This window comes from Kazachstania africana, chromosome 5 (assembly GCF_000304475.1).
Source record: "Kazachstania africana CBS 2517 chromosome 5, complete genome".
Taxonomy (NCBI): domain Eukaryota; kingdom Fungi; phylum Ascomycota; class Saccharomycetes; order Saccharomycetales; family Saccharomycetaceae; genus Kazachstania; species Kazachstania africana.
This window is the reverse complement of record NC_018944.1, coordinates 631,234-655,777: the sequence shown is the minus strand read 5'-3', so window position 1 is coordinate 655,777 and position 24,544 is coordinate 631,234. Positions and strand designations below refer to the sequence as shown.

Genomic DNA, 24,544 nt, shown 5'->3' with positions numbered 1-24,544 from the left:
ATAATAGTTACATATGATTATATAATTGTCAGTCACTTTGTGTTGGTGATGAAGGAGCATACATTATTTGAGTAATGAACTTCCCCACGTATCTTGTTGTACATGCTACACATAGGGTATCGTCTTTGATGGAGGTGGTCAATAAATGATTTAAATTGACATGTGGGACAGTATTATTTGTCGTTTCATTATTATTATCACGAATAAAAATCTTGTTCAAGAAATTTGAATTTAAGTATATTGGCAAATCATGTATCTTGAATCTATTGAGAAAGTAATTTTCAGCTTCATCAGTGTTCATTCTTGCAATTTTTTGTAAACTTGCGAAAACATGATCTTGATTTAAATCTATAACTTTAGATAGACTCATATCAAATGCTTGGTTATTAACATTTGAATTTGCAGTCGAATCAAATTTGAAAATTTCTGGAATTTCATTTGTATATTTGATTTCATCATCGTTTAAGTTCAGATTTGTTAACTTCAATGATGAAGAAATTAATGACGATTTATTACTTACTATTGAACTTGATCTACTAATACCAGCGTAATCAGTCAGTGAATTCGAGGAGATAGATTCATTTGCAGTTGACTTTTCCCTATGAATAATTCTTTCCTCATCACGGTATGGTTCTATTGTTTTATAGCCACATATTACCTCAAACCAATTAACGATATTACCATTAGCATTAGTTGCGGTTGGTAAATAATTTGAATGTATAAGATTACCGTTTATGAGAAATTGTAACTTATAGATTCCTGGTGGCAGAAACAGATTAGGTAGGTACCATTCATTTGTTACAATGTCATATAACAAATTTATTTTAAATTTTTTCCTTTCTATGAAGGTTATTATACTTGATTTATGAGTCTTTGCAATAGTTAATAAAGTAGACACTATATCTTTACTAACAATGGCCACTGCTGAATTATGATCTATTGGTTCCCTCCATTTCAATATTACTTCCACATCGTCATTATCATCATCAACATCAGAATCGGTGCCGGCGCTTTCATTCTTGAATTTCTTTGTATTGGGCAAACTGAGCAGACTGGCATTCTTTGCCTCTTGTTCTCTTTCCCTTTCAGCACTATTTCCATACAATTTCAGCATCGTCTTTGCGGTTTGAGACATGGGCTGTTCACTCCTCTTACGTTTCATGACATTTTGTAAAGTGGACTGGTTTATAGAATCATAATCATCTGTCAATGTAGAACGTAAATTTGCACTGGACATAACAGACTCCGTGTTACTACTGTCATCAGGTGGAGTGAGTACATGTTTTGTAGTGGTTAGGCTTGGTAAACCAGAAGAAAGTAAACCATCATCATCGGTGTTGGACGATTCTAGGGATAAATTAGCCATATCCTGATTTATTATGCTATCATCATCGTAATAACCATCAAAATCCGAACTATTTCGAGACATTTCCAGGGTATATGGCACTTAACTGAAATGGAGGCTTTCAATAGATATAAAAGTTTCTATTAAGAAGTACTTGTTGCATTAATTTTCCAGTATAAAATTTATATATTGCAGGAGAAAAAAAACAATTTTTGTGGGGGAAGAGCCCCACTAACTTTGAATACCAAGAGCGTTCTTCAGTATGTGGTGAATGGGCTGGCAAGATGCATAATGATGATGGAGATGGATATATTTAGTAGTAGTAGTAGCTGTATTTACATTGCATGTCTGAGTATGACGTTTCTGAGGTCGATAAGACTGATCATTGCAACTCTTTTCTTTGAGAAGGGCTCTTCGGTGATGGTTATCAAGTCGAAGAGTTCCTGGCATAGTTTGTCGAAGTCCTTGATGTGGGCGAGAGAGACTTCTCCTATGCATTGAGAGCAAGAGCGACATGACGTGTCCATTCCGTTGTTGATGTAGTTCGTCATCAAATCGCATTTGACTGCCGTAGCGTCGTTTTGGAAGGGCATATCCCATTCCAGGACGTCGCCGGCATGTAAGTCTGTCCAGGATATGAGGTCTTGTTGGAACTCATTTTCTGTCCATGTGTTACTCAGTATATCCTGTTGAAAACGTTCTCTTTTCACGTCTTCATCTTCCTCATCGTCATGTTCTTCTATTTCATCGTCTTCGTCATGCGATAGCACCGGTGGAGAACCGTAATTTGACACTGGGGAATGTTGTAATGTGGTGGCGTCCATACCATCATTTTCCAATTTACCAATGGTATCTAGAAGCTTTTTATCTTTGTTAGTTTGCTTTCTATAGTTTTTGATTTCACCCAGTAGAGTCATCACATTCTGCTTCAAAAATTCTATAATTTCCGCTTTACTCAAGTTTTCTAATTGTAATTTATCAACTTCGTTCTCCAATAACTTCAATTTTGCCTCTTTACGTTCTCTAAATGCCCTTTGAGCCATTCTATTCTGCTGAGTTCTCTTATTCTTGGCGTCTGCATCTAACTTCTTTCTGCCGGGTCTTCCGACTCTTCTCTTCACTTCAGTCTCCATACTCGGTCTAGCAGTATGTGCAGTAGTGTCTATATAACTGTTCAAACACTTTACACTGTCTAGAAGTGATGTTCGTTTACTGCCAACATATATATATATATAGTTAAATATAGAAAATTTTCTCGAGAAGGCTACCTCGAAAATTGGGGTGTGACTCTGATTCTAAGCTGTCTTGAACACCAAGAACGCCAAAGAATCGATGTAAAAGTAAACGAAATGGCCTTTCTCATGGGTCACGTAGCTCCCGAAGTTCTTGCCCACGATGACATGCCATGTGGTGCCCATCTTAGAGTCCAATTGTTTCTTGATGGTGCTTGCGATGTCACGCTCGAGATCTTGCGTCTTGACTGCTTCGACGCTGATCTGGAAGATCTCGTCTCTCATCTCATCAGACTGACAGCATATGTCATGTTAGTATGGCGGAGTTGCGATGCACACAGAGTGGATCAGATTTACATACGATATCGGAAGCTTTCAAAATGGCTGGTAGGAGAGAGGGGTACGTGTGTTGTTAGTAATGAATACTTCGAGGGTAATATACAATGGTGCCCACCACAGTGGTGATCGCAGACAGTAGACTTACGTTGAGAGGGTTCGCTGTTCATTCTTGGGTTTGGTTCTCTTCTAATGGCTGATTTTTTCTAAGAACTTCCAAGTTCTTTATAACGCACAGTGAATAGAACCAGTGTTATGGTCACCAAGGGTGATGATACGACGACGGTGGAAGAGTAAAGGCTGGGTATATACAGTAGTAATTGATAGCATCAACACGGTGTGAATGTATAAGCTGTATGGTGTGTGGTGGTGGCACTATGCCCGGGTAACACGTTTTTCGGAATATGCGTATAGTACTTATTATACCAGTGGCAAATTTTGGTGTAATAACTACCATTCTTATTTACTAGAAAGAAGTGCCAAAGAAACATCGCAATATGTCCACTCACGAGATTGATACAATTCTCAGCACACTCAGTATCGAATCAGACGATTCTTTAAAACCATTTTTCCAGGATTTTGAGAAATTTTATGAACAAAAATTATGGTACCAATTGACAAATAGACTAAAAGAATTTTATCTAGATGATAACTCTACAAGTCTAAGATTGAGAATCTATGACACTTTCATATTGAAATTTTTCGACAGAATTAATCAATTCGACGTGGTAGAGTTCTTACTCCTATCAATCAAGAATTATACCGACCATCAAGAATCTATCAATTATTTGAACCAATTGAAATCTTCTTTCATGGAATTAGACTCTAAGAAACAGAGAAATGATGGTTTGGAAGATCATAGTAACGGATGTCTCCTCATCGATTTGGAAATTGCAAGATTGTACCTTTTCCAAAATGAAATTATCAAATCAAGAGATATCCTTGATAATGTTGAATCCAATTACTTAAATAAAATGGACACTTTACCTTTGAAAGTCATAAATGCATTCTATTCTGTAAATTCACATTTTTTCAAGTTGAAAAACGATTTCAATAACTATTATTATACATGTCTATTGTATCTATCAACATTAGATGACGATACAAAGAGGACAGTTACACCTTTGGATTTACAGAATTTGGCTTACGATTTGAGTATCTCTGCATTACTTGGTGACAAGATTTATAACTTCGGTGAATTATTACATCATCCAATAATGTCAAATATTTCAAATAATTCGAATTTTGAATGGCTTTTCAAATTATTAAATATCTTAACAAATGGTGACTTCCAAAATTTTGAAAACCTAATTAATTCAAATGTATTATCAAATATACCAGTCTTATCCAGTCATGAAAACTTCCTCAGACAAAAAATTTGTCTAATGACTTTAATTGAAAGTGTATTCTCCAAGAATATTAGAACCCTTACATTCGATGATATCTCAAAATCCACTCATTTATCTAAAAATGATGTAGAACATCTAGTGATGAGATCAATTAGTTTGGGTCTATTAAAAGGTTCTACAGATCAAGTTAATGAAATCGTAAGTATTACTTGGGTGCAACCAAGAATCATCAATTTCGATCAAATTGCTAAGATGAACAATAGACTAATTGATTGGAATGAACAAGTCACAAAATTAGGTGAACAAATTGAATCTCATGGTAAATCAATCTGGGTTTAAGTTTTTTCCCTTTAAATTTTCCTCTTTTCAAATATATATATTTAAATATAGATTAAATAATATGTTTTGATCTAAAGAAGTTTCTTAAATAGTTGATTTGCCAAGCACCTAGTGATGTCAAAACAATAATAATCAAAATAGAGAAATATTTGACTCTACTGTTGGTAGATTCATTAGTATCTCTTAATCTTTCTTCTCTATTCTTCAAATATGCCAATTCGTCAACAATTTCATCAGTTAATTCTTCAACTCTTCTTAATTCCACTTCAACAGGCTTCAATTTTTCATTAGCGCTGATTAAATTCCAATCACGAGCCTCTGAACCACTTTCAATGTCTAATTCAATAGATCTACTCTTACTAACACCACCTGCAAATGTGGCAATATTTTCCAAACAAATATCAAATGATGTAGAAGATGGAGAAGTAAATGCAACACGAACGTCTCCAGCAAAATTCTTCTTATTACGGTATTCATTACCATTGGAGTCACGAACATACAAATTCAATTCTTGTCCATCACCAACTCTACCGTCAGAATTGATATTTATGACGACTAATTGGCCTTCGTTAACAAAATCACGAATACAAACTTGTTCAGGCGTCTTCGAAGCAGGAAGTTCAAAATGTAAACAGTTGATGACGCTAACTAAGCAAAATAAAATCAATTGACTCAACAATTTCATCTTCAAAACCGCGTCTATTAGAATAATGCAACTATTACTTTACCAGTAACTGTCTTTTTCTCCTGATCAAAGCTCAGTTTATACATACAGTTACCTGTCCTTTTACAACTTTTCCATTGAATTTTGAGAGAGCGTCAAGAAAAAAAAAATTTCAGATCTTCGTGTTGCTAACAAAAATAGAAAAATGGTGAGAAGTGTTAGTTATATTTACAGGAATAATGTAGTATATATTGTACATGTACGATTGAGTTGGGAGGTTATGCTTGGAGCACAGAGGTGTGAATCAAATGTCGATTACATTCCAGCCGGCATTCATTTCATCTGTCTTGGGGCCCAGAACCACATCGACCGCATTCGAGTCATTCAGTATGTATTTCTCCAGAGCATTGTCCACGTCTTGTTTTGTCACGTCTAATAATGCAAGTCTTCTTGTTTGTCTCATTGAGTCTGTGATGTCGTTGTCGAAATTCCAGATTCCCTCATTTCTTATACTAACTGGGGCATCAATGTCCTGGAAAACACGCAATTTTGCCTCATTGACTGATTCTACCGTAATGTTTCCCGTAGGTGCTTTGAATATATCTAGAGACGCTAAAGGATTGGGGTCTCTGTAACTGTAATAATTTAGTGTGCCATTGACGGCATCGTAAGCGGCTCCGCCTCCATATGCACCGTTTTTCTCACGTATTTCTTTATGTAGATAGGTTGATGTCATCACATTCGTAAGAATTTGCAGTGCTGCAGTCTCTGCATGTGTATAAGGTATATCAATGGGTAGACTTCTCGACGTGTGATATGTTTGAAATGGGAAACTTAACAATGTGTGAGGATAGCTGGGTAAGAGTGGATAATTTTGTATCTTATCAGTTGTTAAGTCTACTTTTTTTGAAAGATTAATTTCAAACTTTTGAATTATCTCCTCTTTAATCTCATTTAATTTTGATGTCGAATCTGAAATTAAGAAATACTTTAGATTGGAATTGTTGGTTATGAGTTTTTGAATTCTTTCCAGGGGTTCAATCATCTCTTTTTCGAAAAGTTCGTCATCATTTTCTTCAACAATCTTATTTAGTTTCATAATTAATTGTAATTGCTTTATACCGTTTAGTGATTCATCAATAGCCTTGGTGACATTGAATTGGGCAGCTGCATATCCTTTAGCAAACGAATGACCGGAATCTGACACTGTTGAAAGGTTGGAAGACGCTAACATCTTGACTAGAATCCTCAAATTTTCTTTATTTTGTCTAAAATCAGTCTCAACTAGCAACTTCGACCATAACCTAGGAATATGATCTGTCTTAGAATTCAAAGACCAGCCACTAAAATTAAAAGTCAATCTAGGGTGAAGAGACGTTGGGCTTGAAATAACATTTGCAGAATACGAAATTCCACCAGTAGACAATTTAATTTCATCTTCAATTTTATGGAAAGGTTCCATTGAAGTGCCAACACTTGTTAACGAGTCAGCGAAAAGTGGTAGGAATTGGTATAATTCAAATGGTAAAATGTTGTTTAATTCTTTTTTACCTCTTAAGTATGAAATTCCGTTAGTATCAGTCAACCTTGTCATAAATCTATTTGTAACATCAAGATTCAATGGATAAAAGGTGCCGATCTTTGGAATATCTGAAATTTTCAAACTTGGTAAGCAAGATAAATCTTCAGTTTTGGATTGCTTATCCTTTAAAATGAGATTCCGTTCAAATATGGTCTTCTTATCAGTTTCATCTAAATTCCCCGTTTTCCCAGCCAATCTTTCAGCTTCTTCAATTTTCAAGCTTTCATTAAATTGGGCTTTGCTTGTCATCGTAAATTTGAAACATGGCTTTTTCAAAATATATTTTGAGATCAAATCATGGAAAATTTTGCTACCATTATTTCTCCAATCTTCTTTAAAGTTGGTTAATAATTCATCAAATTTCAAAAGTTCTATAGGATCAGTCTTATTCAACCAACCTGGTAATATGGAATATAACAATTGAAGACCGAAATCCGGCTTGTGGTCCTTTTTATTTAATTCAAGTTGATGAATAATGGCTTGTACTTTTGAATTCTCGAAGTCGTATTTTAATAGCCCCTGAAAAGTATCAGTTACTATGCTTCTGAAGGTATTGATGTCATCAGCGCCTTGAACCCCAATGGTTAATAAATTTTTTGAACCCATAGATTCAGCACCAGAGTTTACAGAAAATTCATAAGCAAGGCCAGACTCAATTAACTTCTTGTAGAATACGGACGATTGCCCATCCAGTAAAAGATTACTAAAAATTCTAAGTAGAAAAGAATTGTACAAGTCGTTAGAAGGTCCGCAAATCCAAGTCATGGACGTCTTAACTTGTTTCTCTGGTGGTAGCATAGGATCAGATTGTCCTGACTCAATAACCTCGATATCGTTATGAAGTGAAATCGGTGATGACAGCCCCTGTGATGAGGAACGTTTCCCAAATCCAGTGAAAAATTCATCCAATTTTGATAAAGTGCCATTCAATGGGAGATTACCATATGAGAAAGTGACAGCGTTCGATGGATGATAATTTCTGGCATGAAAATCTACGAGATCTTGATGAGCCAAATCGGTGATAAATTTGGGATCACCACCTGAATTTTGTAAAGAGGGACAAATGTTTTCTTGAAATTTGTTGTAAAAGAAATAGTCATTATTTGATACCTGACCCTTCATCTCATTATAAACCACACCCTTAAACAATAAAGCGCTGCTTGGATCATCAACATTGTTGTGCTCTAATCTCCAACCTTCTTGATAGAAATCTTCCTCAGTCAAGAGAGGATTTAAAGTCGAATCCAAATAAATTTCAATTAAATTATTGAAATCTTTACTATTTGTAGTAGCAAATGGGAAAAATGTGTAATCAGGCCCTGTCATTGCATTCATGAAATTGGCAACCGACCTGTTCAGCATCTTGAAGAATGGATCATGAACAGGATACCTCTGCGATCCGCACAAGGTCGTATGCTCGAGGATGTGCGGTACACCAGTAGAATCCGGAGCATTAGTCTTGAACCCAATGCAAAACACATTATTGCTGTCGTTCCTGTCAATATGTAAATGTTGCGACCCAGTACCAGCATGCCTTAAATCCACAGCCAACAGTTTCAAATCCGGCACAGGCTGTACCCTACATACCTCGTACCCATGTATTACTTGACCCACAAGATACTTCTGTAATGACGCACTTCGCGAATACGTGGAGGCCATCCTCCTACATCGTAACATCTTGAATCTCCCTACCTAACTAACAGTTCGAGGATTAGTACCAGAGATGCTTCTAGTCAATTTATGCATATATCCATCACATATTGAATAAATTCTTATATAATTGGCAGTTTTGTTACCCGCAGCAAGAGTCACTCGGAACGGCTGTTCATTTTCGGGTGGCAAATTTTTTTTTCCTCTGGCCAAATTTCTTGTATATAAGAAGAGAGACATGGAATTGAGGGAATTTGGATGGGAAGAACTTTCTGTCGTTTTAATAAAGTTAATTGAAATTTCTACTATTGCACCAAATGTCTGAACCAGTTGAACAACAACCTCCTGTTGAGGCCCCGGAAGAGGTCCCTCACCATGAAGAAGAATTACAACAAGAACAACACGTTGAAGAATCTGTCGCCGCTCCTTCTGAACCACATCCAGAAGATATACCTGAATCTATGGACCAGCAAATGGATGAACCACCTGCCCACCCAGAACCTCAACCATACTACCATCAACCTCCACCACACGAAGGTCACGGTTACTACAACCAACCAGAAGGTGAATTATCTACTACAAGATTATTTGTTAGACCTTTCCCATTGGATGTTCAAGAATCTGAATTAAACGAGATTTTCAGCCCATTCGGCCCAATGAAAGAGGTTAAGATTTTAAATGGCTTTGCCTTTGTTGAATTTGAAGAATCTGATTCTGCTGCCAGAGCCATTGAAGAAGTTAACGGTAAATCTTTTGCTAATCAACCTCTTGAAGTTGTCTATTCTAAATTACCTGCCAAGAGATACAGATTGACTCTAAGAAACTTACCAGAAGGTTGTTCATGGCAAGAATTGAAAGATTTGGCTCGTGAACACAATTTGGAGACTACTTTCTCTAGTGTCAATTCCAGAGATTTCGATGGTACTGGTGCTTTAGAATTCCCAACTGAAGAAATTTTGACTGAAGCTTTAGATAAATTAAATAACGTTGAGGTTAGAGGTTCCGTTATTACTGTAGAAAGAGATGACAACCCACCACCAATCAGAAGGTCTCACAGAGGTGGCTTCAGAGGTCGTGGTGGCTTCAGAGGCGGTTTCCGTGGTGGTTACAGTGGCTCCAGAGGTGGCTTTGGCGGTCCAAGAGGAGGCTACGGTGGCCCAAGAGGTGGCTTCCGTGGCGGTTACGGTGCTCCTCGTGGTGGCTTTGGCGGTCCAAGAGGTGGTTACGGTGGTCCAAGAGGTGGTTTCCGTGGTGGCTACGGTGCTCCTCGTGGTAGCTATGGTGGCCCAAGAGGCGGCTTCCGTGGCGGTTACAATGGTCCAAGAGATTCTTATGGCCCTCCAAGAGGTGACTACGGTGCTCCAAGAGAATCTTACGGTGCTCCAAGAGGTGATTATGGTGCCCCAAGAGATTCATACAGATCCAGAGAAGGTGCTCCACGTGAAAGATCTCCAACCCGTTGAATTTCATTAAATTAGATTAACAATTTTTATCAAGATTATGTTTGAAAACCAATTGAACAAAAATTACAAAACGTTTTTGATTAGTGTATAGTGAGAAGATGTAAGAACAAAACAGATGAATTTAGATAAATGAAAAACATTCAAGACAAAAATATTTAGAATCAAGAATTTCCAATTATATTTAATTTTTTTATTTCCCCAATGTAATATCCTATCCCTTAGTGTATGTAAATTAAATGAACCCGTGCTAATCCACGACTGTAATAATAACAGGAACAATGATAATGGGTTTGAGAAATGCATATTGATGAGAACCAAAGAATTCCAAAATTGAAATTCAATGGCTTCAGAGATACTTTTGACTGAGTCGCACATTATTCTTAATATCCTTAAATCAACGATCTATGGCCATATCCAAGTTATAATGAAGGTATTCCTTGATAGACTTTTGACTTACGAACTTTCCATGAGTCCTTGTAAATTAGAGATTTTCTTTTTTTTTTTTTTTTTTTTGTTTTTAGTGGTGTACTAACCGTCACTTGTCCAGCTGAACTGTTACTCTCCAAATGAACTTAACGATATATTAGTAACTTATATATAGTAATTAAATAACTATGTAATTCGTAAAACAATTAATGCTTGCTCTTGTCTTAAAGCACTTTTTTACTAATTAAAATGACTCTCTCAGGCAGTAAAACTATCGTCCAGTTATGGAAAAGCCCTGTAATCTAATTTCCCACCAACAATTCGATGGTTTGCAATGGTTTCATGTTACTAAATATGCCTGTTGGTCGAAGTATTCCTTATGTAGTTTTGTGCGTCGTCGTAAATGATATATTAGCTCTAATATCGAGATAAATCTTGTAATGGTAGTTATAATACTTTAATTCTGAAAGCATGTCCAACAAGAGTTATACCCAAAGCTGCCTCAATGTCCACGTTAGTAATACGAAAGTTGGTTGGCATCTCATTTGTGGTCTTATATGTCCTTTTTGGTATTCCACTATGGTATAAGTTGACTACAATTTACAGAGCGCCCTTGCCAAATGCATACATCGAGTCTCTTCACTCAAACAAATTTCAAGATATCCATATATCGATACCAGTATACGTGAGGTCGAGTACATATAAGTTTCCTGATGTCCATGATGCCATTCAGGTTCAAGTCAATCATCTTTTGAATTCAAAAAAACAACATATACCTTGGTCGCTAGAAATTCTACCAATAGTGGATCTTCCTTCGGAGACTGATCACACAAATTATCACCTTGTAGATTTGATCCTGGATCAAACTGTTGGTTTTACCATTGCCCCAGATAAGAAAGAGACAGTGGTTTATTTTGACGATGAATCAGTTGTTAGTAACGATTTACCATACTATGTGGCACAAACGTTGGTTGAACATACATTCAGCATGGAATTAGACGCATTTGCCAAAGAAGATATCAGCTCCAACGGTAATAACAATGTTGCAATTAATTATAGCCCAAACATTCATTTAAGTTTGACTCTATTAGATGGAGATGGTACACCAATTGATTGGCAAATTGATTCGACTTTGAAAGCTCAACTAACACCGTTCAGAAAGTTCTTCTCGTCTATGGTCAACTTTACAGTTGATTCATCTGTTATTAACTTTAATGATTTAAATTTACATTCTTTGGGTAATTCTAATACCTCGAATTGGAACGATTTATCTCACATTATCGATCTTTCTGATTTATCATCCATGACTTACTATTCAGAAAACGTAGCGTTAAATCTGGCCATTGTGTTTCCTGGTAATGAAACAAACCCACAGGGGCTAGATTTCATAAAAGGTACCAATAATCCATCTGATTTGAATGACAATTGGCAAAGTTACACTGTTCCTCAATGGGGTGTTCTAATTATCAATAAATACCCTCTTAAACCAAACACAGTTCTGGACGAGGTTTACTTAACCCCAATCATGCATAAATTTATGGCTGACTTATTCTACTTGTTAGGAATGACAACCTCTTCTTCCGAGGAACTACTGGCACCTTACGTGGCAATTGATTCATTCAAGAGGGTGGTCATCCTGCAGAACTTGGCTAAAGCTGTCGATAGTTTATGGTCCTTAGTAAAGCTCACTGAAAGATTCCAACAGATGACTATTCCCAAGACTGTCCTCGAAGATGTTACAAAGGCGTTGGAAACTAGGCTAAACATTATCGAGATTTTGAACAACGTTACTAAGGGTTCCGAAAATGACTGGAACGAAGCATTAAGATTAAGTAATGAACTTGTGAAGTTCGCTGAAGAGGCTTTCTTTAATGGCGAAATGCTTCAACAGAATTTCTTTCCACAAGAACACAAATTGGCAGTGTATTTACCTTTATTGGGTCCACTGTCCGTTGTAGTCTTTTTCGGTCTTCTTACTGTCATGAAAGAAGTCGAAGACACGCTAGATGAAAAGAAGACCAAATAATTGATGGAGGACTACTAATTTTGTGTATAGCATACAGTTTGTATATATATTGCTTATATGATTTTCTTTTATAAAACAAATATATGTGCGAAGACTTTAAAAAATAATCTTCAATTTACTATAGGAACAACTAGAATTATAAAACATCGAAACGAGCTACGAATATGGTAGAACCTCAAGGCCCTTTGGATATACTTCCAGTTGTCAATTATCAACCATTACTTACAGAAGCCAACTATTTCTCGACTAAGCAAATGATCAATCAAGTACTATCGGAGGATCAAGAATATGTTGCATGGAAGTTGAAAGATTTACGAACAGGTGGTACGATGAACAATTTTATTTCTCAATCACAGATTGATACTACTAGCTCGCAACGAACCAATGAAGTTTCCAAAATGCCTCATTTGAATTCCGTCCCCAAAAACCTGCATTTTATGAGAGATATTTATGACAGATTAAATGCTAATGATGACGAGATCAAAGGGAATGAGTTGAGTTATGAAGATCAGTTCAAGCTGTTGGTTTTAAATTTAGATAGCGAGCAAAATAATAGATTCGAAGTGTTCCATAGAACCTCATTAAACAAATCTCAAGTTAAAAAGTTAGCCAGTACCGTCTGTAATCAGACGATAAGTGAGAATATTAGAGTCTTTCTACAAGCAATTGGTAAAGTATATGTGGGAGAAATCATAGAACTTGCATTGGATGTTAGAAAGAAGTGGTTTAATGCAAGGATGGCAATAGAATTTGACAGGAGGAAAGAATTTGCAAAGAGATTGAAAAAAATACTGAAAAAACTTACTCAATTGACAAATGCAACTGATGTCAACGAAAAGGATAAACAAACTGATATTGAAATTGAAGATAGTGTAGATGAGAACGAAAGCGATACGTATTTTGATGACGATGAAGATGAAGTGAGGGAGATTAAGACTAGTAACAAGTTGTTAAGTACAGACAAGAACTCACAAGAGGTTAGACTAGGGTTGCTAAATCACTACAACAAACTAGTAAAAGACTTCAACAAAATAGATGTTAGTATTGAGAAATACAATAAGAGTCCCATACTACCAGAACATATACGAGAGGCATGGAGGTTGTATCAATTACAGAATGACACTTTGCCAGCCGATCAATGGAGGTATCAGGGTGAAAATAGTGGTAATATGTTTAGATGATGTATACAGTACATATATCGGCATAGAAGGCTATTGCCATTCACACTGTAGTATGACATAATGTAATTGCATAAGTTTCAATTCTTCAATTTCATCCAAAAATTGTAACGACCTGAGCCTTGCCATTTCTTTAGCTGAAATGTACTTATTGTGGAATTGCCACATGTCTAAGATAGTACTTTCCGCCTTATTATCTGCTGCCCATCTTTGCAAATATTTTTCTGTAGAGCTGTAAATTAGCAGCGTTGGTAAATCTAGCCCTCTTGATTCCTGCAAATTATTCTTCATAATTTTCCCAAATCTATCACTCGGTTGGTCACCTCCGATAGGATCATAAGATATCCAACAACCTTTTTCAAAGCTTTTCATGCAATTATCAATCAACAATTGCGACTGAGTTTCGGGTAAATAGCACAACATACACTCTGTAATTATTATAGTGGGTGTACTCAAATCTAACCTCGATTCAAGGGTCTCCATTGTCTTCTTAATATCCTGCTTTAAATCACAAGCTAGCAAATGGTACTTGTCGTTCTTGAACCCTAGGTCATTGATTATTCCCTGCTTTAGTTGAACAGCTTCAGCGAAATCTATATCCACAAAGTTCTCTAATCGATCTGGAAACATGTTCAAGTATTGGATCATTCTCAAATCTGACCCTGCTCCAAGATTGACGATTTGAAACTTATCAAAAGTACTATCATTTAAATATTGTAAAACAGAAAGATCAATGGCAGCCGTTCGGAGGTACGTACCATAGTTCATCACAGGAAATGAATTTAAACTAGCCTTGTTTATCTTTGAATATACTCTACGGTTCTTACTTCTTAATACATTTAAATAGTTCATATGGAGTTCCTTGAAATTAATATACAATTTGGACAGCCAGGCATCTGCATCGTCATAATCCTGGTTCAAGGCATTTTTTGAGCTAGGGGGAAGATAACCTCTTTGAATTGCTGCAATTTTGCTGGAAAATGCGTCATAATCCGTCTGTTGTATTGCTAGATTCGTCATTATGCTCTACCTTATCAGCTTCACTTTACTTCAATATCAAAAGTTAGTATTTCTATAAGATGTAGGCCGAATAATCTTATATGCAGGAAAAGATAGCGAAGAATAAAGAATACACAACCAGTAATGGAGACGTCATCAAAATTACGGAGATCAACCAAGAGGGAATACTATTGGTTTTCTAGACATTTTATTGTGACTTCTCTGCTGATCTTCATCCTAATTTGGTCCTTTGTTGGTGGTTATGACAACAAGATTTTGCCAAATAGGAATTGGGTTTTGATTCTTCAGTGTATCGTGTTAATGGGCATGCTCTTTGCATATTTTGGCTTGATCTTCTATAATGACGATATATTGGCTCCAAATTTGGATGATATGAGGACGATTACTGACAGCCATGCCTGTATAGTCACCACCGATAAAGATGATTTGGTGAAGAATTTTGCATTCAAGGAGACGAGTGGAGTCATTGACTTACCAATCATGGATGTTTGTGATGTTTTATATAGGGAAAGATAACTCTCGATTCTCAATGGTTCAGCAACTTATTGTTTCACAAGAAAATAAGCACAGAGAGGTATTGACAGATGCGTGCTATAACGACTGCCTAACACGACCAACTATGTGTAAAAGCCTGTTTATACCATGTGAAGATTATAATCTTGGCTGTTTGAGCAACCACGATATACGTAAGTCTAGAATCATTGACATGGTAGCTGGCGTTTAGAGGTAATTCGGGAATACATATTCCAGGTATACGCAATGATAAGAATATATAATGAGATATAAGACTAGTGTATAAAGTACTATCTTAGGTTTTGGACGCCTGTTATAGTGTCTTCCATGAGACGAACGTATTCCTCCTCCTGTTTTGTTATTTCTTTGAAACTATCTTTTGTTTCAGTATAGTCACTGACGTATATAGGCTCGAGCTCTTCTGTGGTACTTGTTCTTGTTTCAAAAAATTTTGGCAAAACGGTTTCATCTGCACCCTCCTTGTCTATAGGCCTCTGTAATCTTGATTTACGGTCTCTCATTGCGTTTAGTAGTTGAACATGTGCCTCCCTCGTACATTGAAGGTCTACTTCAAACTTTGGTGGTAAGACATCAGTAAATTTATTTTCTGCAGCCATCATTTTCACGTCATCTAAAGTATCAATGGCTGACCATGGCGACGCTATTGAAGAATCAGGTTTTGGTGTACCATGTTTGCTAGCATTTTTACTCGTCTTGAAACCATTTTCCTCACTACTGGCGCTAAGTAAATTTTTTGGAGACTTACCTCTAATAGCCAGGTTAGAGCTTGATCTAACACTACAATTGGAGGCATTTTTGTGCTTCGTTTTACTCTTAGACTTTGATTTTGTCTTATTTTTCGGTTTTAAATTATAAGTTGAACCTGGCGTGGATTGTATCCCATCTGGCGTCGATTCCTTCGAAAAATTATGAAGTTGAAAGGTTTCTGACGTTGAATTTGATTGAGAGTTGGCATCCATGGATAGCTGATAATTATTTCCTGTTCTTATAGAAAGCTGAGTTACTGTGAAATGAGCTTCACATAATAGTTCCGAATTTTAGAACGTATGAAAAAAAGACAACGCCATGTCGGTCGAAAAATCTATACCAAGAATTAATTACAGTAAATAAATATTTAGAAACTACATATTTGGATCAATCTCTAAAAGCACCACCCGCTAGTGCTAGGTTAGTCCTGGTGAATTTAACGTTGAAAACAGGTGTCTTCTTGGTAAAGAATGAGGCTACAAGATCACTTGTTGGGACAATCGCGCGCCTACGACCAAATTCTTTGATATCTTGGTTAACAGAAGCGGTAACATCTCCAACATAGCCTGCAAAAGGCTGTTCCGGCTCTGCACTTGGTTCAGGAGTAGCTTTCTTGAGGTCCCAAACCCTCACAGAATGATCGGCACCGCCACTGATCAAAATGTTGCCTTCTTTGTTAAATGAAAATGAATGAATAGCGTTCTTACCATGTCCACGCATTTGCTTTAATCTTTTACCAGTTCCTATATCCCAAACATTAATGACACCATCTTCGCCACCCGTACATAGCCATCTGCCATCTGGCGTTACAGCTGTTGTTAAAACAGGCGCAGTGTGACCCAAAAATAGTCTGACAGAATCACCCGTGCTTATATCCCACATTCTACAAGTTTTATCAGCTGAACCAGTGAAAACGTAACAACCATTTGGATGGAATGAAACTGTTTCGACATCGTTTAAATGCCCTGCAAAGATACGTAGTGGATAAATGTGATCGCATGACCACAATCTTGCTGTTTGATCATGTGATGCAGTTGCAAAATAATGACCCATTGGTGAAAACTTCACATCCCATACAGGATGATTGTGACCTTTGTAGCTAACCAAAGTTGTATGAGTATCCATTGACCATAATCTAACAGTTTTATCTTCAGATCCTGATAATAGAAACTTATTGTCTGGACTGAAGCTTGTAGAGTACACGGCTCCGCTATGACCGATAAGTAATGATGATGTTTCATCACCTGTAGTGAGAATTTCTTCTTTCTTATAACTTGGTAATTTATTGGTCACAAGTGATGAACCATCTAATGACCAAATTTTAATAAAGCTATCTTGAAACCCAGTAGCAGCCAATCTACAGTCATCACTAAATTCCAAACAGGACATATCCTTGTTTGTATTGTGGAAAGTATACATACAAACACTTGGTAATGAAGTTTGTATATTATCCAACCTGATCGCGTCACGAGACTCTTTTACCTTTTGAATTTCTAATTTTAAATCTAGTGATGTCTTTAATGGTAAAGGAAGTGTGTCAATGGATGGAGAGACCATGAATGCTTTAGATTCAACAGGTGTTTTTATTATATTTTTATTTTCTTCAAGAACTTCCTCTTTAGTTTCTTTTATCAAATTGTCACTTTTATCTTTATCGTCTTCATTTTTATCTGTTACAGTAGCTGCATCAGAAGCAGTGTCATTTTGTATCGATTTATATTCTTGAAGAAGAGTCTTTGTGTTTGCATCATTGTTATCTTGTTGCTGTTTCTCTTGATCATCTTTAATTTTCAATTCGGTTTCAACTTCCTTTACAAATTCTTCATCTTTTGGCAAAGGACCTAATTTTACAGGAATAGAATTAATTTCTAGATTTACATTGGCATTATTGTTATCATTAGTGGAAGATTCGATTTTTAAACCGTCTGCTAGTCTATCTTTTGCAGTCACTGGGGAATTCACTATAACTGGTTGTAAATGTTTATTTATCATACTTAGGATGAGCGATCCACCGACATTTTCATTTTCATTTAAAAAATAAAGTAGAAGATTCAATATTGTCTTTGAAATGGTGATTCTATATTTACCCGAGATGAATGCATTTGCAGTTTCATTTTCCTTTATATGATCAACTGAATTGATACTATAAAGTCTATTAATATCTGTACCATGCAAGATTTTATAATCACTGGAAAACTTATCGAAAAACCTTCTTGCGACAATGGCATCTTTGCTAATTAGATTTAAAAAAAGGTAGATGAATATTGGGTAAATAATATAGCTTAATTCTGGTTTATAAATTTCTAATGATTCATCGATCCAATTCTTCAGTAATGAATATGCTCTAATATAATTTCCAGGAGACATGGAATTGATCACCTGTTGTTCACTTGACATTATTACAGAGCCTTCATTGTCTCTCTTGACACCGGGTTGCTGTTGTGGTGGTAAAATGGGATTACTGACGGGCTTCACAGTCTTATCTGATACGGGAGGAGTCGTAGAAGGTTCCGGCAGCTTGCCATTCTTTGTGGTTCCTGGAGATTTCTTATTTTGCGGTGTAATGGTACGACTACTTTCTGCCCTTAACATTGCCTCTGTCCGATGGTAACCTTTTTTATTCAAATACTCCAAGACAATTCTGTTAAGATCCTGCGCAGAGAACTGACTGGAGGGTCTACTCTGCTGTTGTGAAGCATTGCCATTATTTGCTTGTTGTGCGCTATTCGAGCTCTGTCGTTGTTGTTGTTGCTGCTGCTGCTGTTGTTGTTGTTGTTGTTGTTGTTGTTGTTGTTGATTTTTGTTATTTTTATTCTGATTCGGTTGTGCCATCTCGACTAAATCTGTAAAAAGTCCCTATGGTTAGTTTCGTCTACACACTGTCTAATAGCCTGACAGATGGTATTCCCGTGTTTCCTCTGGTATATCAATCTAGCTATCTTCATTGAATCTGCCATTACCAACTAACATTGTAATTTCAAATTTTTTCGTCTCTCTCCCAAACAGATAATATGAGACCAAAAAAAAAAAAACACTAATCACCCGGCCTTGCACCTCAGAAGAGTCGAACGTAAGCCTATTCATTGAATAAATGCTAAACAGCGTTGAATGAGACTCGATATGAGTGGCATAAGCAATATTAGAGCATATTACACTACCTTGTGTGGTGTATTCATGATGAAAAATCGATTGCAGCCGTGTCCACCTCCACAGCTGCATTTTGGCTATTTACTGGGGACCACGGCGTTCCACTTGTGGTTTTTTTTTGGTCAGAACATGAGAGATTAGCTAACGGTTATATAAGTCGATGTGAAGAGACCATTTTGGCTGAGCCTGGTAGTAATAAGAAGGACCTGAGCCCGTTGAGTTGCACAGTTTGCTAGATAACTAAAAAAAATACCTTGGGTGTTTAGTCATAAGTCATGAGACGTGTACTCTTTATGTTCAGGAGATGGAGTTTGAGAAAACTTATATTGATAGTAGCTGTACTGCTGATGTTGATTACTATAGCCTTCACACTGACGTCAAACCCATACTACCGCAATGCTGTGTATGAGCAATATAATTCGGCGATAAATCCTTGGCCTAGTAATCAGCAATCTGAGGTATCCACTGATGCTGGTATAGCACATGATGGTCCTTACGAGATGCATGACGATGAGACGCTGAATTCTATATTCCAAAGACTGGAAACACCTCTATATGATGACGTTTCGGATGATAACATCAAGAAACAATCTGCAAAGAATTTAAAATTGTACAACGACATCATGTCAGTCGAAATTGATGAACCAAAAGTTGATAATTTGGTTCGTTATGACGATGAAAATTATGAACGTGCGTCCGCAACTATACTATCCCTGGTGAGAAACAAAGATTTGATGAAAATTTTGCCTGTAATTGATCAGCTGGAAACAAAATTTAATAGTAAATTTGGTTATCCTTACACCTTCTTAAACGATGAAGAGTTCACTGAGGAATTCAAAAAGGGGATACGTAATTATCTCCCAAACGACAGAGTAGTCAACTTTGGTAAAATTGATGATAAGGATTGGAACATGCCAGAAGATATCGACGTTGATAAATATGAAAAGGAAATGGATAAATTAGAAAATGAAAAAGTTGGTTACGTTAAATTGACATCGTATCACAACATGTGTCGTTTCTATTCAAGAAAATTTTATCATCATCCATTATTGAAAGATTACAAATATACATGGAGGATTGAGCCAGACGTAAATTTTTATTGTAACATAGATTATGACATTTTCAAATTTATGGAATTAAATGATAAAGTTTACGGATTTGTCTTGAATTTATACGACTCACCACAGAGCGTTAGATCTCTATGGACCTACACAATGGAATTCTTGAGGGAAAACCCCAATTACATCAATAAAAATGGCGCTTTTGAGTGGTTAAAAGAAAATTTACAACAAAATAAAAATTTCGAAATTACAAGTGGTTATTCAACATGTCATTTCTGGACTAATTTTGAAATTAACGATCTGGATTTCCTGAGGAGTGAAGCCTACGAAAAGTACATGGATTTCTTAGAATCGAAGCAAGGATTTTATTACGAAAGATGGGGTGATGCTCCAGTGAGAAGTTTAGCTTTAGCTTTATTTGCAGATAAATCCAAGATTCATTGGTTTAGAGATATCGGTTACCATCATCAACCCTACACCAACTGTCCTAAATGTCCGCCTGATTCCAAAAAATGCGATGGCAGATGTGTGCCCGGTAAATTTACTCCATGGGACAATCTGAATACTCAAAACTGTCAAGCTACCTGGATCGAGCATGTAATGACAGAAGAAGATCTGGCCCTGTACTAGTACCACTTGTTCCACGTTTCCTCCAACCTTCAAATCTGACATTATATATAATTTTAAACAATCAAGCGTAGTCTTTCTATACATTAACAAGACAATTTCAACGTTTTCAATTCAGTCTTGAACGGTTTTGGCTTCTTGTATCATTTATTGAGGTTTACATTCTCGCTTTTTCTTACCATTCACGAAATTTGATGCTGATTGGAAAAGAAAAAAAAACGATAGGATGAAGTATTGAAAATAGAAGAGTAATTCAGAAGCACATTCTATCATAAACTACACGTATATCCAGTTCTTTGAGTGGAAATAACCATTTGTTCTGCAAATAATCATATCCTTACTTTTTTTGTTTGCATCCTCCATAACTATAGATAGAATTTAGTCGACAATTATCACACGTTGACATATTGACAATGTTGAAAAATTTCAAACTTAATAAGAGAGATAGTGGCTCCAAAAGTAGGATAACATCGGCAGATATATCATCGCCTACTCAGAGTCAAGATAGCCCGATAAAACACATAACAACGGTTCCTATTAGATACCTTTCCAACAGTACTTATTCCTCATCACCAAGAAAGAGCTTCAACGTTAGAAATTCATCAAAGGATGTCCTATCTGCTGAAAAGGTGGTGAAAGCTCATCATTCATACAAGGCACACAGGGGCATAGAGTTATCCTTCTCAGAGGGAGATTTCTTTTTCGTGGTTAACGAAGATAAAGAGTGGTATCATGTTACAAATCCGTCAACTAATCAAAATGGCATAGTTCCCAAACAGTACTTTGAGGCAATAAATAAAACATCACGTATAGTGTGTAACCCAGTATCTGTGAATAGTAATACTGGAAATCTAGGCTCTTTGTATGCCATTGTTCTTTATGATTTTAAAGCTGAGAAATCTGACGAATTAAGTTCTTTCGTTGGCGAAAACCTTTTCATTTGTGCCCATCACAATTATGAATGGTTTATTGCCAAACCTATTGGTAGATTAGGTGGCCCAGGTTTGGTCCCCGTAGGATTTGTCAGTATTATTGATATTTCCACTGGTTATGCCACTGGAAACGATGTCATGGATGATATCAAGTCAGTCAATCTACCAACAGTACAAGAATGGAAAAATCACGTCGCCAAATATAAAGCGAGTAATATTGCGCTTGGAAGTGTGGAGGAACAAAATAATAGACTATCATTTGACTCTAACGATAAATTAATTTCATCACGTTCCGCTTCAAGACGTAACTCAGAAATACCACCACTAAGTAATTTTGAACAGATAATAGATGGCTCAATTGATTCTTTTGGATTAGAAAACGATAAATATTACTTTGACGTTAGATGCATATTGGCTAAAAATAAGTTGAGAAAGTTAAGGCGTTATTATCAAGATTTTTATGACTTACAAGTAAAGTTATTAGACACTTTCCCTTCAGAATCGGGAAAATTGAGAGATAAGAATGGACAATGGACGAAGCGTATAATACCATATATTCCTGGGCCGGTACCTTATGTTACAGATACGATTACCCAAAAGAGGAAAGAAGATCTGAACATTTACATTAAAGATTTAATAAAACTACCTGAATACATATCACACTCTTCAATGGTAAACTCTTTATTTGAGCTCAGAGATAATGGTTACGATAATGAAGTTTTCATTGAGAAGACTATGGACAATGCTAAAGCTAATATATTACAAGAAGGAGCAGCTAAAAGAATAAGCTCGCGTCAACACGACAGTACTCTAACCGGTGATGATCTGGGATTATACAAGAAGATGTCACAATTATCCCTCAGCTCTTCAAGACCACAATCAAGACCACCAAGTGTACTACCACCGCAACCAGTGGTTAAGACAAACAAGATCAAATTCTATTATAAAGATGATATCTTCGCTTTGAAGTTACACGGTAATATAACCCTCAATGAACTACGTTCAAAGATATCACCAAGAGTGGACACTGAAAATTTTATGTTGAAGGTGAAACTATCTGATGGAGACGGTGAAGAAATAAAATCTGATGAACAAGTTATAGATGTCATAGAAGCCAAATTAAAGATAAGTGTCTACGATCTGTAGGTTTGCGCTTTACCATACATATTTGTATAAAGAACAGATAAACAATCCAGGAACAATTTTTGTAACATTAGAAACATTTGATTCACGTATTGAATAATATATATATGGCATATATAATTTCGGGCCTACAGCAAGGCTCTCTAAAAAAGGAAAAAAAAGACAACATCGGTATATAAAGGAAACAGAATCTTCTCTGACTTTGCATGCCCAAACGCTCTTTTATAGATAGCAATCGGTTCCATGGACGTGGTTATATTTAATCTAATAGGTGATATACCTCTAGTGACGAAGACTTGGGTGCTCGGATCGTTTGCCCTTTCTGTACTGATAAGTACAAAGTTAATCGATTCTACAAAATTATTATACAACTATGACTTAGTCTTTCAGAGAGGCCAATACCAGCGAATATTCTATTCCATATTCAATTATGGTGAATTGAATCTAGTGTCGATAGTGAACATTTTTATCAGTGCTAATCATTTAAGTTTACTAGAGAATTCAATTAATAATAAGAGAAAGTTTATATGGATGATATTTCTTATGTTAAACATAATATTGGTAATGACAGCCTATGTACAGCCAGTTTCATCATTGGGTGTGGTTTTGCATGAAAATTTGGTTTATTTTCAACTGAAGAAGAACAGTCAACAAATGAATTTTGTATTAATTGGTGGCATCAATATTTCACCAACAATAATTCCGATCTACATGTATTCAGTGATGTATTTCGTCTATCAGAGAAGTCTGTTAGAGATATCGATGAATTTTTTGGCAGGTCACACGATTTATTATCTAGATGACGTAATGTCCAAGATATACGATATTGATTTTTGTAAGACACCGTACGATATATGGTTAGATTACACTAAAACAAACAGCGATACTGAGGAGGAAGTATTTGTGGGTCAAGAAGCTGAGATTCACATGGAGATGGATCAAGAGGAACTTGAAATTCATGAAGCCACTGATGAGGACGATATATAATATTTTCAATCATGATAAGAAAACACTTTCAATTTTATTTGTCTTTATATTTTTTATATAATTAGAAATCATTGTTATAACAATTGAAAGAACAATGAACAGAGCAGAGAGTTTTTTTAGTATAAATATTTTGAAGCCATTTTATCTTGCAGTATAAGACCTTCATGGCCTTGGTGAGAAATGTAAGCCGGGAAGAAAAAAGGAACTGTGAAGCCTAGCGTCAAATATGTAGAATATAAGAGAGATAATTTGGAATTTGAAAATGGTTTCATGGGAGCTGTAGAAAATAATCTTTGTAGTAGCATTGTGATTGGCATTTTGAACATCGAGTGTCAGTAACAGGGAAATGAAAAAGAAATATATAATTGAATGAAATTATGGAATATATTGAATTCTGGAAATAAATAGTATGAATGTAGGAATATATTATGTGAAACGGATTGAGTATAAATGTGTTATGAGAAATTGCTTACTGTTTGACTGGACTCTTGCAATCAATTCAACGCATCAAAGATTAGCGCTAACTCTGAAGATATATATATTAAAAACTTTCGGCAAGAGGAAGACTTTGTTGCCATGTCAACCATTGCTTCTTTATATATGTCAGAAATCTTACGACCTTGGCAAATTTTGTGTCTTTTGGAGTAAAAAATGGTAGTTACCATAGTAACCGCAACTTTTCTACGTTAAGTTCTCTGAGACACGGGAAATAGAAAAGTGAGTGATTAGGAGAACCTCGAAGAGAGAGAAAAAAAG

General features: G+C 36.1%; 16 protein-coding genes across 16 annotated transcripts; 8 read left to right on the top strand and 8 right to left on the bottom strand.

Annotated features, from left to right (window-relative positions):
- Positions 1–28: 28 nt before the first annotated feature.
- SIP1 (Sip1p) lies at positions 29–1,429 on the bottom strand (the record flags this gene model as incomplete). Its single annotated transcript, XM_003957568.1, has 1 exon — positions 29–1,429. One exon carries the CDS (start codon positions 1,427–1,429, stop codon positions 29–31), a length of 1,401 nt encoding a protein of 466 aa, XP_003957617.1.
- A 251-nt stretch (positions 1,430–1,680) lies between these two features.
- KAFR0E03290 (bZIP transcription factor) lies at positions 1,681–2,478 on the bottom strand (the record flags this gene model as incomplete). The annotated part of the gene is made up of 1 exon (XM_003957567.1): positions 1,681–2,478. The coding sequence occupies one exon, from the start codon at positions 2,476–2,478 to the stop codon at positions 1,681–1,683; it is 798 nt and encodes a 265-aa protein (XP_003957616.1).
- Positions 2,479–2,640: 162 nt separating this feature from the next.
- On the bottom strand, positions 2,641–3,083 carry DYN2 (dynein light chain; the record flags this gene model as incomplete). The annotated part of the gene is made up of 3 exons (XM_003957566.1): positions 2,641–2,871; positions 2,939–2,961; positions 3,062–3,083. The coding sequence occupies 3 exons, from the start codon at positions 3,081–3,083 to the stop codon at positions 2,641–2,643; spliced, it is 276 nt and encodes a 91-aa protein (XP_003957615.1).
- A 327-nt stretch (positions 3,084–3,410) lies between these two features.
- Positions 3,411–4,601, top strand: RPN9 (proteasome regulatory particle lid subunit RPN9; the record flags this gene model as incomplete). The annotated part of the gene is made up of 1 exon (XM_003957565.1): positions 3,411–4,601. The coding sequence occupies one exon, from the start codon at positions 3,411–3,413 to the stop codon at positions 4,599–4,601; it is 1,191 nt and encodes a 396-aa protein (XP_003957614.1).
- A 52-nt stretch (positions 4,602–4,653) lies between these two features.
- On the bottom strand, positions 4,654–5,286 carry ERV25 (Erv25p; the record flags this gene model as incomplete). The annotated part of the gene is made up of 1 exon (XM_003957564.1): positions 4,654–5,286. The coding sequence occupies one exon, from the start codon at positions 5,284–5,286 to the stop codon at positions 4,654–4,656; it is 633 nt and encodes a 210-aa protein (XP_003957613.1).
- A 283-nt stretch (positions 5,287–5,569) lies between these two features.
- CYM1 (pitrilysin family metalloprotease) lies at positions 5,570–8,524 on the bottom strand (the record flags this gene model as incomplete). The annotated part of the gene is made up of 1 exon (XM_003957563.1): positions 5,570–8,524. The coding sequence occupies one exon, from the start codon at positions 8,522–8,524 to the stop codon at positions 5,570–5,572; it is 2,955 nt and encodes a 984-aa protein (XP_003957612.1).
- A 290-nt stretch (positions 8,525–8,814) lies between these two features.
- Positions 8,815–9,960, top strand: NPL3 (mRNA-binding protein NPL3; the record flags this gene model as incomplete). Its single annotated transcript, XM_003957562.1, has 1 exon — positions 8,815–9,960. One exon carries the CDS (start codon positions 8,815–8,817, stop codon positions 9,958–9,960), a length of 1,146 nt encoding a protein of 381 aa, XP_003957611.1.
- A 931-nt stretch (positions 9,961–10,891) lies between these two features.
- GPI17 (GPI-anchor transamidase GPI17) lies at positions 10,892–12,412 on the top strand (the record flags this gene model as incomplete). Its single annotated transcript, XM_003957561.1, has 1 exon — positions 10,892–12,412. One exon carries the CDS (start codon positions 10,892–10,894, stop codon positions 12,410–12,412), a length of 1,521 nt encoding a protein of 506 aa, XP_003957610.1.
- Positions 12,413–12,576: 164 nt separating this feature from the next.
- Positions 12,577–13,593, top strand: TAF11 (TATA-binding protein-associated factor TAF11; the record flags this gene model as incomplete). Its single annotated transcript, XM_003957560.1, has 1 exon — positions 12,577–13,593. The coding sequence occupies one exon, from the start codon at positions 12,577–12,579 to the stop codon at positions 13,591–13,593; it is 1,017 nt and encodes a 338-aa protein (XP_003957609.1).
- Positions 13,594–13,623: 30 nt separating this feature from the next.
- PPM1 (leucine carboxy methyltransferase) lies at positions 13,624–14,610 on the bottom strand (the record flags this gene model as incomplete). The annotated part of the gene is made up of 1 exon (XM_003957559.1): positions 13,624–14,610. The coding sequence occupies one exon, from the start codon at positions 14,608–14,610 to the stop codon at positions 13,624–13,626; it is 987 nt and encodes a 328-aa protein (XP_003957608.1).
- A 123-nt stretch (positions 14,611–14,733) lies between these two features.
- On the top strand, positions 14,734–15,126 carry GPI19 (phosphatidylinositol N-acetylglucosaminyltransferase GPI19; the record flags this gene model as incomplete). Its single annotated transcript, XM_003957558.1, has 1 exon — positions 14,734–15,126. The coding sequence occupies one exon, from the start codon at positions 14,734–14,736 to the stop codon at positions 15,124–15,126; it is 393 nt and encodes a 130-aa protein (XP_003957607.1).
- Positions 15,127–15,413: 287 nt separating this feature from the next.
- Positions 15,414–16,103, bottom strand: KAFR0E03190 (uncharacterized protein; the record flags this gene model as incomplete). The annotated part of the gene is made up of 1 exon (XM_003957557.1): positions 15,414–16,103. The coding sequence occupies one exon, from the start codon at positions 16,101–16,103 to the stop codon at positions 15,414–15,416; it is 690 nt and encodes a 229-aa protein (XP_003957606.1).
- Positions 16,104–16,278: 175 nt separating this feature from the next.
- On the bottom strand, positions 16,279–18,723 carry TAF5 (chromatin modification protein; the record flags this gene model as incomplete). Its single annotated transcript, XM_003957556.1, has 1 exon — positions 16,279–18,723. One exon carries the CDS (start codon positions 18,721–18,723, stop codon positions 16,279–16,281), a length of 2,445 nt encoding a protein of 814 aa, XP_003957605.1.
- Positions 18,724–19,313: 590 nt separating this feature from the next.
- KTR4 (putative mannosyltransferase) lies at positions 19,314–20,729 on the top strand (the record flags this gene model as incomplete). The annotated part of the gene is made up of 1 exon (XM_003957555.1): positions 19,314–20,729. One exon carries the CDS (start codon positions 19,314–19,316, stop codon positions 20,727–20,729), a length of 1,416 nt encoding a protein of 471 aa, XP_003957604.1.
- Positions 20,730–21,139: 410 nt separating this feature from the next.
- BEM1 (phosphatidylinositol-3-phosphate-binding protein BEM1) lies at positions 21,140–22,804 on the top strand (the record flags this gene model as incomplete). The annotated part of the gene is made up of 1 exon (XM_003957554.1): positions 21,140–22,804. The coding sequence occupies one exon, from the start codon at positions 21,140–21,142 to the stop codon at positions 22,802–22,804; it is 1,665 nt and encodes a 554-aa protein (XP_003957603.1).
- A 240-nt stretch (positions 22,805–23,044) lies between these two features.
- On the top strand, positions 23,045–23,788 carry DER1 (derlin; the record flags this gene model as incomplete). The annotated part of the gene is made up of 1 exon (XM_003957553.1): positions 23,045–23,788. The coding sequence occupies one exon, from the start codon at positions 23,045–23,047 to the stop codon at positions 23,786–23,788; it is 744 nt and encodes a 247-aa protein (XP_003957602.1).
- Between the last annotated feature and the right edge of the window lie 756 nt (positions 23,789–24,544).